The 12,196-nt window shown below is 47.3% G+C and overlaps 1 protein-coding gene across 4 annotated transcripts in view; it reads left to right on the forward strand.

Moving 5' to 3' along the window:
* The window catches only part of LOC106611036 (echinoderm microtubule-associated protein-like 5), a 55,827-nt gene that overhangs the window by 23,905 nt on the left and 19,726 nt on the right, over positions 1 to 12,196 (forward strand). For all 4 annotated transcript variants that reach the window (XR_006770960.1, XR_006770961.1, XM_045723476.1 and 1 more), the window contains exons 5-8: positions 5,419 to 5,604; positions 6,485 to 6,620; positions 7,255 to 7,456; positions 11,985 to 12,122. Coding sequence is in view for 2 of the 4 variants with exons in the window: in XM_045723476.1 (XP_045579432.1) it covers positions 5,419 to 5,604; positions 6,485 to 6,620; positions 7,255 to 7,456; positions 11,985 to 12,122 (662 nt within the window). In the remaining 2 variants the exon portion in view is untranslated. The remainder of the gene's footprint in view (positions 1 to 5,418; positions 5,605 to 6,484; positions 6,621 to 7,254; positions 7,457 to 11,984; positions 12,123 to 12,196) is intronic.

A 12,196-nucleotide genomic window follows, 5' to 3' on the forward strand; every position in this document is an offset into this window, starting at 1 on the left:
CTATTTAGAATTTTGTGAAAAACACTTAAAACCTTACTTTTCTGGCACAAATCTTGATATGTGGCATCTGGATTAAGGTCTCTCAAGGCAATATTTTCCAGACGAGTACCTAAAACGCTATTGACCAATAAACATTCATGTGGGTGTGGTCTGGCACATAAATGCATATAAATCAGTGAAGGATATTTGTATTGTAACATAAATGTGTACACATGTTGCAAACACTGTCTAGACTCAGCATATGCAACAACATTCATATTGACAACACGGTGGCGCTATAACGGGCACAAGTTTATATCTCTTGATCTGTTTGACTCAGAGTGATGAAATTTGGTACACATGTTCAGGGATATTAATCTAGCTAATCAACACAATATCTCAGACACCGCTGGCCCGATTTTGACAAAATTTGGGTGAATGATGCATCTTGTCATAGAGACAAAATGACACTGATTGGCCCAAGGGGGGTGCTGTGGTAATCAACTGTACGTATGCTAGTCACACGCGATATTACAGACACCACTGGCCTGATTTTGACATTTGTGACGACATGTTTACTGTTGATTAAGGAGATCCCGCCATGTCTTTCACCATTTGCACTCTGTTTTCCCTTCATGAGGGTGGCATCCAATGTGCACATACACACATTCCTATACACACAAGCACACTAACACACCCATTCTGTGCTGAGCTGTTAAGGTGCTGACCTATTGCACCCTCTACAACCACTGTGATTATTATTATTTGACCTTGCTAGTCATCTATGAACATTTGAACATCTTGGCCATGTTCTGTTATAATCTCCACCCGGCACAGCCAGAAGAGGACTTGCCACCCCTCAGAGCCTGGTTCCTCTCTAGGTTTCTTCCTAGGTTCCGGCCTTTCAAGGGAGTTTTTCCTAGCCACCGTGCTTCTACACCTGCATTGCTTGCTGTTTGGGGTTTTAGGCTGGGTTTCTGTATAGCACTTTGACATCGGCTGATGTAAAAAGGACTTTATAAATACATTTGATTGATTGAAGGAGAACTTGAAATGTTAATGATATAGACAGGCAGACAAGAGAGGCAGTCATGCAAAGAGGGATGTTAAGCAGAAGGGTGGGATGATTTTAAGCCTCCTCCGCCAGGACCCTGACACAGTGGTGGAAAAATTACCCAACTGTCATACTTGAGTAAAAGTAAAGTTCTACTTGAGTAAAAGTCTGAAAGTATTTGGTTTAAAATATACTTAAGTATCAAAAGTAAAAGTATAAATCATTTCTAATTATTTATATTACGCTAACCAGATGGCACCATTTTCTTGTTTTTCATTTACAGAAAGCCAGGGGCACGCTCCAACACTCAGATATCATTTACAAACAAAGCATGTGTGTTTAGTGAGTCCACCAGATCAGAGGCAGTAGGGATGACCAGGGATGTTCTCTGTTTAGTGAGTCCACCAGATCAGAGGCAGTAGGGATGACCAGGGATGTTCTCTGTTTAGTGAGTCCACCAGATCAGAGGCAGTAGGGATGACCGGGGATGTTCTCTGTTTAGTGAGTCCTCCAGATCAGAGGCAGTAGGGATGACCGGGGATGTTCTCTGTTTAGTGAGTCCTCCAGATCAGAGGCAGTAGGGATGACCAGGGATGTTCTCTGTTTAGTGAGTCCACCAGATCAGAGGCAGTAGGGATGACCAGGGATGTTCTCTGTTTAGTGAGTCCTCCAGATCAGAGGCAGTAGGGATGACCAGGGATGTTCTCTGTTTAGTGAGTCCACCAGATCAGAGGCAGTAGGGATGACCAGGGATGTTCTCTGTTTAGTGAGTCCACCAGATCAGAGGCAGTAGGGATGACCAGGGATGTTCTCTGTTTAGTGAGTCCTCCAGATCAGAGGCAGTAGGGATGACCAGGGATGTTCTCTGTTTAGTGAGTCCACCAGATCAGAGGCAGTAGGGATGACCAGGGATGTTCTCTGTTTAGTGAGTCCACCAGATCAGAGGCAGTAGGGATGACCGGGGATGTTCTCTGTTTAGTGAGTCCTCCAGATCAGAGGCAGTAGGGATGACCGGGGATGTTCTCTGTTTAGTGAGTCCACCAGATCAGAGGCAGTAGGGATGACCGGGGATGTTCTCTGTTTAGTGAGTCCTCCAGATCAGAGGCAGTAGGGATGACCAGGGATGTTCTCTGTTTAGTGAGTCCTCCAGATCAGAGGCAGTAGGGATGACCAGGGATGTTCTCTGTTTAGTGAGTCCACCAGATCAGAGGCAGTAGGGATGACCAGGGATGTTCTCTGTTTAGTGAGTCCACCAGATCAGAGGCAGTAGGGATGACCGGGGATGTTCTCTGTTTAGTGAGTCCTCCAGATCAGAGGCAGTAGGGATGACCGGGGATGTTCTCTGTTTAGTGAGTCCACCAGATCAGAGGCAGTAGGGATGACCGGGGATGTTCTCTGTTTAGTGAGTCCTCCAGATCAGAGGCAGTAGGGGTGACTAGGGAGGTTCTCTGTTTAGTGAGTCCTCCAGATCAGAGGCAGTAGGGATGACCAGGGATGTTCTCTGTTTAGTGAGTCCACCAGATCAGAGGCAGTAGGGATGACCAGGGATGTTCTCTGTTTAGTGAGTCCACCAGATCAGAGGCAGTAGGGATGACCGGGGATGTTCTCTGTTTAGTGAGTCCTCCAGATCAGAGGCAGTAGGGATGACCGGGGATGTTCTCTGTTTAGTGAGTCCACCAGATCAGAGGCAGTAGGGATGACCGGGGATGTTCTCTGTTTAGTGAGTCCTCCAGATCAGAGGCAGTAGGGGTGACTAGGGAGGTTCTCTGTTTAGTGAGTCCTCCAGATCAGAGGCAGTAGGGATGACCGGGGATGTTCTCTGTTTAGTGAGTCCTCCAGATCAGAGGCAGTAGGGGTGACTAGGGAGGTTCTCTGTTTAGTGAGTCCTCCAGATCAGAGGCAGTAGGGATGACAAGGGATGTTCTCTGTTTAGTGAGTCCACCAGATCAGAAGCAGTAGGGATGACCGGGGATGTTCTCTGTTTAGTGAGTCCTCCAGATCAGAGGCAGTAGGGGTGACTAGGGAGGTTCTCTGTTTAGTGAGTCCACCAGATCAGAGGCAGTAGGGATGACCAGGGATGTTCTCTTGATAAGTGTGTGAATTGAACCATTTTCTGTCCTGCTAGCCATTCAAAATGTAACTAGTACTTTTGGGTGTCAGGGAAAATGTATGGAGTAAAAAGTACAATATTTTCTTTAGGAATGTAGTGAAGTAAAAGTAGTCAAAAATAGAATAGTAAAGTACAGATACCCCCAAAAACTACTTAAGTAGTACTTGAAAGTATTTTTACTTAAGTACTTTACACCACTGCCCTGACACAACTCAGTCAGCAAGTATCATTACACTGAGTCAGTCAGTCATTGCTGTAAAATGGATAATAAGCCAGTCAGTCAATCAGTTCTATAATGCTCAGTCAAGCCGTCAGTGCCATGACATTGAGAGTCACTGTGGTGGTTATGAGCGGCAAGCAGAGAGGGGGAATGGTGTGGTGAGGGGGGGGGTTGGTGCCTGCCCGCCCTGGCTGATGAATTACACCCTCTCAACTTTGATTACATTAAAAGGTTTTCCCTGGAGAAGTGGTGCAGAAAGGTTCTGTTGTGCACGTGGCCATGTTACTGATCACTGACATTCTGCAGATCCTGGGCTGGGCACTGTTAGCTAGAGCATCCTCCTCCTCCTCCTCTCTTTTCCCTTCATCTTCTTTATGACGCACTGTGGCCAGACTAAGTTTTGACTGGGGAGGATTGTCTGGTCTTGCTGCTATCTCTGCTTTTAAAGAGAGTGGTTTTACTTGTTATTCTTTAGCAGAATTGAAGTGTTCAAATCCACTGTCACTGCGGCTCTCTCTCACACTCTCTCTCACTAGCTCCGTCTCTCTCTCTCTCTCTCTCGTTTTGGTCTCATTATAAACCCTCCAGCCTCTCGTCTCCTCTCAGCAGTAATTTAGAGCAGTGAGGGGATTAGCCGTAGCCTGCGTGTCCCTGTCTTATCAGACCCAGGCAGGCAGGGCCAGCCAGGCGCCCACTCGCGCCGCCTCCATTCCCACTGCCTGCCTCCACAACAGGCTGAGGCTGGGACACAAAGCCCTGCCGAGCTCCACTGAGCAGCACCATTACGACCACACAACTCAACACGACCTGCCCTCACGCCAAGCACCCGCTCTCTTTTCCTGGAAACTACTTTCTGGCTTTACTTCCCCAACAGGATTAAAAGCATCCTCCCCTGTGGTGTCCCAGGACCTCAGACTTTCAGCAGTCTGGGACACTAGGGCTGTGTAGTGGAGCTGATGATGCTGGCCTGTGAGAATCAATCCCTCCCGTTAACACACTGGCCCTCTCTCCCTTAACAGCACAGTGTTAGTGATACTCTCACCGGCTGGGCTGGTACCAGAGCTCATCCCTGGGTCCTATCTTAGCTCTACAGACGTACAGCTCTGAGACGTTCTCGTCTGATACGTAGGACACACTATAATGTGTTGGGATATTGCTACTATCTACATCAGACTCAAAGGTTGTTTGGAAGTTGGTTTACTTAAAGCCTGTATGTATAATGCATCATGATTACACCTGCAGGCATATTACAATTGAAGAGAGATCCAAGCTCTAGCTGAAGCTAGGGGGATAAATATTGACATGAGAGACATCCTCCTAAGGCAGGAAATGAAAAAGGCTGTCATGTTCCAGCTGCTCCCTTTGACGAGTGCATCTCTCTGTGTTCTGACACATGTCAGGGTGCCAGTGTCTGGGCATAGGAAACACAACACACACTCAACTCTTTCCTTTCATCTCCTCGTCATGCAGACAAAGCGGCTCTCCGCTTTATGGAATTTGTCCGCGGTCTGGAATGTGCCCGTGCATCCCGATGACCTTGTTCATGAACTATGGTGGGTCTGAGCTTGATGGTGACCGGTGGAGGTGGAGACTGTGTGTGATGGTGATACTTGCCCTGAGGCAGGGTGTGTCTGCATGCTGATCAGCTGATTACAGCTCTGACCTCCAGCGTGGGTTCATGACGGTGGACTTTAGGGATTTAGATTTGAGCCTTTGTGTGCAAGGTTAGATTTTAGTTTGTGTATGGAGATGGATCTGTGTGTTGGGTGTGTGTGCATGCAAATTGAGACGTTACGTGCGCAATGTGATCCCAGTGTTTGTCTTTGTCATTTTGTACAGACCTTGTACTTTACTTTACAAAATTAAACTAATGTTCACTCTACAAATAAACACAAGTTAAAATGCTGCAGCCTTGTTTCCATGCTAGATAACGTTTTTTGTATGATATTATTAATGTATGACTCTCAGAGTAGGATGAGTTGGTTGATTTATTTATTAACCACCCCGTTAAACTCAGTCTTCTCTCCTGTCTCCCCTGTTTGTTTCTGGGTTCAGTTTTGGAGCTTATGTGGCAACGCCCTGACCCCTAAGCGAGGAGTTTTTGGCAAAACGGGAGATCTCCAAACCATCCTGTGCCTGGCCTGTGCCAGAGATGAGGTCACATATTCAGGTGCCTTGAACGGTGACATCTACGTCTGGAAGGGCATCAACCTGATCCGGACAGTCCAAGGAGCCCATGGAGTAAGTGTGTGGGGTTGTTGGTTCTAACTTCAAATCAGCTTTAGTTCTGCCTCACTTCCTGGTGGTGTCTCTTGTTTGTGTCACCCCTGTCAGTAGTGGGATGTAGTTTGGGGAATGCTAAGCAGCAGACTCTTCTCAAATCAAGAGATGTCATGCTATGCAGCTCAGGCTTGCATTCTGCTACAGCCCCCACATGTCTGCCACAGGCCTGCTTTCACATTCAGACCCAAAACTCACTCAATTGCATTGCCTGCCTGCCTGCCTGCCTGCCTGCCTGCCTGCCTGCCTGCCTGCCTGCCTGCCTGCCTGCCTGCCTGCCTGCCTGCCTGCCTGGCTGGCCAGTGGATGATAAAGCACGTCATCATCCATGTCCAACTCAGCCACCTGCGACTGATCAACTCCTCCGTCCATAGAGCTTGGTTTATTTAGTCTGATGCCAGCATACAAGAGGACCGGTTATGTCATGAAGCCTCTTTGGCTCTCTTTTATTTTCCTCAGTGAAAAGAATCAGCCGTTTACTTCTCGGGATGAAATGATATCTGTGAGTTGAACAGCTGGATGCAGGGCTGGAGGGGTGGGGGAGGGCACTCTACGTTGGTCCACGTCTGTCCTCTACACTCCCAACAGTCTACTTCAGTCACTGTGTTGCACAGCAGGTGGTCCCCGGAGCCTGCCAATAAATGAGGAGAAAAACAATGGTTGAAGCGCTTTATGTAACGCAGCGTTGTGTCATCTCTTCACGCAGCAGATAGTTTGTAATTGTGAAAGCCTTGTTAGACATGTGTCTGCTGCAGCAGGGCTGTTGGTAGCTGCTGTACCGCCGGTCTGTCTTCTTCATTTATGGTGCACATCCCCACTGACCGACTGTCTTTTCTTCCAGTCCGGGATTTTCAGCATGAATGCCTGTGAGGAGGGCTTTGCCACGGGGGGCCGGGACGGCTGCGTCCGGCTATGGGACCTCAACTTCAAACCAATTACTGTTATCGATCTCAGGGAAACAGACCAGGGATATAAAGGTGACATGCAACTCCCTCATCTACTCTCCTCTTCTCTACCCCCACACACAGTCAGTCCACAGGAGGCCAGTTGTTAAATGAACCAGTGTGTTCTTCATGCTGTTTGATAGTACAGGCCTTTTGTATACCGCTAGAGCCTTTTCTATTACATCTAGAGGATGTATTCTAGGAACTAATAGTTGTTTCCTTTCTTCTTTCTTTCGTTTTGATTTGTGGTCTTGGGCCTAACAGTAGCTAGAGGTGAAAATAGCGGAGGTGGGTAACAGTGAGCAGGGCACTGGACAATCGGAGTACTACCTCTGTCCTTATGTGCATAGACGTCCCTGTATTGTATTGTTCCATTCCCCTTGTTGGTTATTCAGCCCAAAGTGTTATTGTATTATTTATATACATATTTATGTATGTACAGTATATGAATATGTATACAATGTATGAATATACTGTATATAGCTACCTCAATTCCTTCTTACCCCAGAGACAGCCAACTACACTGTCTCCATAACAACTAATAGACTGTGTAGTCTTCTTGTATTCCTTCTGTCTTGTTCTGTTTCTAACAGCCACTCTGTGTGTAGGTGTCTGTCTGAATGTTTTTATTTATTAACTGTTTGTGCATGCATGTGTGTGTTGGCAGGGTTGTCAGTGCGCAGCGTGTGTTGGCGGGGAGATCACATCTTGGTGGGCACCCAGGACAGTGAGATCTTTGAGGTGGTGGTCCATGATCGCACCAAGCCCTTCCTCATCATGCAGGGTCACTGTGAGGGGGAGCTGTGGGCGCTGGCAGTGCACCCCACCAAGCCCCTGGCCATGACCGGCAGCGATGACCGTTCAGTCAGGTGGGTGACCAAGCACAACCACTGTCAAACCCTAGGATTACATTTACATTTAAGTCATTTAGCAGACGCTCTTATCCAGAGCGACTTAGAAATTAGTTTATGCTCATTAGAACTACAGTATCCCTCCCACAAATGCAGTTACCCTCAATGATCTGGTGCATCCAAAGCAATGTACATATACAGGTACACATATACAGGTACACATATACAGGTACACATATACAGGTACACATATACAGGTACACATATACAGGTACACATATACAGGTACACATATACAGGTACACATATACAGGGACACATATTCAGGTACTTATATGGTTCATTCTCTCCCTCTCCCAATGATCTGGTGCATCCAAAGCAATGTACATATACAGGTACACATATACAGGTACACATATACAGGTACACATATACAGGTACACATATACAGGTACACATATACAGGTACACATATACAGGTACACATATACAGGTACACATATACAGGTACACATATACAGGTACACATATACAGGGACACATATACAGGGACACATATTCAGGTACTTATATGGTTCATTCTCCCTCTCTCTCTGTCTCTTCCTCTGTCTCTCCCTCTGTCTCCCTCTCTCTCTGTCTCTCCCTCTCTCTCTGTCTCTCCCTCTCTCTCTGTCTCTGTCTCTCTCTGTCTCTCTCTCTCTCTGTCTCTCCCTCTCCCTCTCTCTCCCTCTGTCTCTCCCTCTGTCTCTGTCTCTGTCTCTCTCTGTCTCTCTCTCTCTCTGTCTCTCCCTCTCTCTCCCTCTGTCTCTCCCTCTGTCTCTGTCTCTGTTTCTGTCTCGCCTCTGTCTCTGTCTCGCCTCTCTCTCTGTCTCTCCCCGTCTCTCCCTCTCCCTCTCCCTCTCCCTCTGTCTCCCCCTCTGTCTCCCCCTCTGTCTCTCCCTCTGTTTCTGTCTCTCCCTCTGTTTCTGTCTCCCCCTCTGTCTCTCCCTCTGTTTCTGTCTCTCCCTCTGTCTCTCCGTCTGTTTCTGTCTCCCCCTCTGTCTCTCCCTCCCTCTGTTTCTGTCTCTCCCTCTGTCTCTCCCTCCCTCTGTTTCTGTCTCTCCCTCTGTCTCTCCCTCCCTCTGTTTCTGTCTCTCCCTCTGTCTCTCCCTCTGTCTCTCCCTCTGTCTCTCCCTCCCTCTGTCTCTGTCTCTGTTTCTGTCTCTCCCTCTCTCTCTGTCTCTCCCTCGGTCTCTGTCTCTCTCTCTGTTTCTGTCTCTCCCTCGGTCTCTGTCTCTCTCTCTGTTTCTGTCTCTCCCTCGGTCTCTGTCTCTGTTTCTGTCTCTCCCTCGGTCTCTGTCTCTCTCTCTGTTTCTGTCTCTCCCTCGGTCTCTGTCTCTCCCTCGGTCTCTGTCTCTCCCTCGGTCTCTGTCTCTCCCTCGGTCTCTGTCTCTCTGTTTCTCCTTCTCCCTCTGTCTCTCCCTCAGTCTCTCCCTATTTCATCTTTATTTAACCAGGTAGGCTAGTTGAGAACAAGTTCTCATTTCCAACTGCGACCTGGCTAAGATAAAGCAAAGCAGTTCGACACATACAACAACACAGAGTTACACATGGAATAAACAAACATACAATCAATAATACAGTAGAAAAATCTATATACAGCATGTTCAAATGAGGTAGGATAAGAGAGGTAAGGCAATGAATAGGCCATCGTGGCAAAGTAATTACACTATAGCAATTAAACACTGGAATGGTAGATGTGCAGAATATGAATGTGCAAGTTGAGATACTGGGGTGCAAAGGAGCAAGATAAATAAATAAACAAATAAATAAATAAATACAGTATGGGGATGAGGTAGATTGGATGGGCTATTTACAGATGAGCTATGTACAGGTGCAGTGATCTGTGAGCTGCTCTGACAGCTGGTGCTTAAAGCTAGTGAGGGAGATATGAGTCTCCAGCTTCAGTGATTTTTGCAGTTCATTCCTGTCATTGGCAGCAGAGAACTGGAAGGAGAGGCGGCCAAAGGAAGAATTGGCTTTGGGGGTGACCAGTGAGATATACCTGCTGGAGCGCGTGCTACGGGTGGGTGCTGCTATGGTGACCAGTGAGCTGAGATAAGGCGGGGCTTTACCTAGCAGAGACTTGTAGATGACCTGGAGCCAGTGGGTTTGGCGACGAGTATGAAGCGAGGGCCAGCCAACGAGAGCATACAGGTCACAGTGGTGGATAGTATATGGGGCTTTGGTGACAAAACGGATGTCACTGTGATAGATTGCATCCAATTTGTTGAGTAGAGTGTTGGAGGCTATTTTGTAAATGACATCGCCGAAGTCGAGGATCGGTAGGGTGGTCAGTTTTACGAGGGTATGTTTGGCAGCATGAGTGAAGGATGCTTTGTTGCAAAATAGGAAGCCGATTCTAGATTTAATTTTGGATTGGAGATGTTTAATGTGAGTCTGGAAGGAGAGTTTACAGTCTAACCAGACACCTAGGTATTTGTAGTTGTCCACATATTCTAAGTCAGAACCGTCCAGAGTAGTGATGCTGGACGGGCGGGCAAGTGCGGGCAGCAATTGGTTGAAGAGCATGCATTTAGTTTTACTTGCATTTAAGAGCAGTTGGAGGCCACGGAAGGAGTGTTGTATGGCATTGAAGCTCATCTGAAGGTTAGTTAACACAGTGTCCAACGAAGGGCCAGAGGTATACAGAATGGTGTCGTCTGCGTAGAGGTGGATCAAAGAATCACCAGCAGCAAGAGCGACATCATTTATGTATACAGAGAAGAGAGTCAGCCCGAGAATTGAACCCTGTGGCACCCCCATAGAGACTGCCAGAGGTCCGGACAACAGGCCCTCCGATTTGACATACTGAACTCTATCGGAGAAGTAGTTGGTGAACTAGGCGAGGCAGTCATTTGAGAAACCAAGGCTGTTGAGTCTGCCAATAAGAATGTTGTGATTGGCAGAGTCGAAAGCCTTAGCCAGGTCGATGAATACGGCTGGACAGTATTGTCTCTTATCGATGGTGGTTATGATAGCGTTTAGGACCCATGACCAGCTCTGAAACCAGATTGCATAGCGGTGAGATTCAAAATGGTCGGTAATCTGTTTGTTAACTTGGCTTTCAAAGACCTTAGAAAGGCAGGGTAGAATAGATATAGGTCTGTAACAGTTTGGGTCTAGAGTGTCTCCCCCTTTTGAAGTGGGGGATGACAGCGGCAGCTTTCCAATCTATGGGAATCTCAGACTATACGAAAGAGAGGTTGAACAGGCTAGTAATAGGGGTTGCAATAATTTCGGCAGATAATTTTAGAAAGAGAGGGTCCAGATTGTCTAGTCCGGCTGATTTGTAGGGGTCCATATTTTGCAGCTTTTTCAGAACATCAGCTATCTGGATTTGGGTGAAGGAGAAGTGGGGGAGGTTTGGGCGAGTTGCTGTGGGGAGCGCAGGGCTGTTGACCGGGGTAGGGGTAGCCAGGTGGAAAGCATGGCCAGCCGTAGAAAAATGCTTATTGAAATTCTCAATTATTGTGGATTTATCAGTAGTGACAGTGTTTCCTAGCCTCAGTCCAGTGGGCAGCTGGGAGGAGGTGCTCTTATTCTCCATGGACTTTACAGTGTCCCAGACCTTTTTTGAGTTAGTACTACAGGATGCAAATTTCTGTTTGAAAAAGCTAGCCTTAGCTTTTCTAACTGCCTGTGTATATTTGTTCCTAACTTCCCTGAAAAGTTGCATATCACGGGGGCTATTCGGTGGTAATGCAGAACGCCACAGGATGTTTTTGTGCTGGTCAAGGACAGACAGGTCTGGAGTGAACCAAGGACTATATCTATTCCTAGTTCTATGTTTTTTGAATGGAGCATGCTTATTTAAGATGGTGAGGAAGGCACTTTTAAAGAATAACCAGGCATCCTCTACTGACGGGATGAGGTCAATATCCTTCCAGGATACCCGGGCCAGGTCGATTAGAAAGGCTTGCTCGCTGAAGTGTTTTAGGGAGCGTTTGACTGTGATGAGGGGTGGTCGTTTGACCGCAGACCCATTACGGATGCAGGCAATGAGGCAGTGATCGCTGAGATCTTGATTGAAAACAGCAGAGGTGTATTTGGAGGGCGAGTTAGTTAGGATGATATCTATGAGGGTGCCCGTGTTTACAGATTTGGGGTTGTACCTGGTAGGTTCATTGATTAATTTGTGTGAGATTGAGGGCATCAAGCTTTAATTGTAGGATGGCCAGGGTGTTAAGCATGTACCAGTTTAGGTCACCTAGCAGCACGAGCTCAGAAGATAGATGGGGGGCAATCAATTCACATATGGTGTCCAGGGCACAGCTGGGGGCAGAGGGTGGTCTATAGCAAGCGGTAACGGTGAGAGACTTGTTTCTGGAAAGGTGCATTTTTAGAAGTAGAAGCCCGAATTGTTTTGGTACAGACCTGGATGGTAAGACAGAACTCTGCAGGCTATCTCTGCAGTAGATTGCAACACCGCCCCCTTTGGCAGTTCTATCTTGGCGGAAAATGTTATAGTTAGTTAGTTTCTCTGTCTCTCCCTCTGTCTCTGTAGAATATGGAGCCTTATAGATCATGCGCTGATAGCTCGCTGTAATATGGAGGAACCTATCCGCTGTGCAGCTGTGAGCACGGACGGCATTCACCTGGCGCTGGGCATGAAGGACGGCTCCTTCACCGTCCTACGGGTCAGGTGAGTACAGGGCAGAGGTCAAAGGGCACATCTGATTCTTTCTGATTAGCTTGGTATGAACTTCATGTTAACTT

This window comes from Salmo salar, chromosome ssa09 (genome assembly GCF_905237065.1).
Source record: "Salmo salar chromosome ssa09, Ssal_v3.1, whole genome shotgun sequence".
NCBI classification, from domain to species: domain Eukaryota; kingdom Metazoa; phylum Chordata; class Actinopteri; order Salmoniformes; family Salmonidae; genus Salmo; species Salmo salar.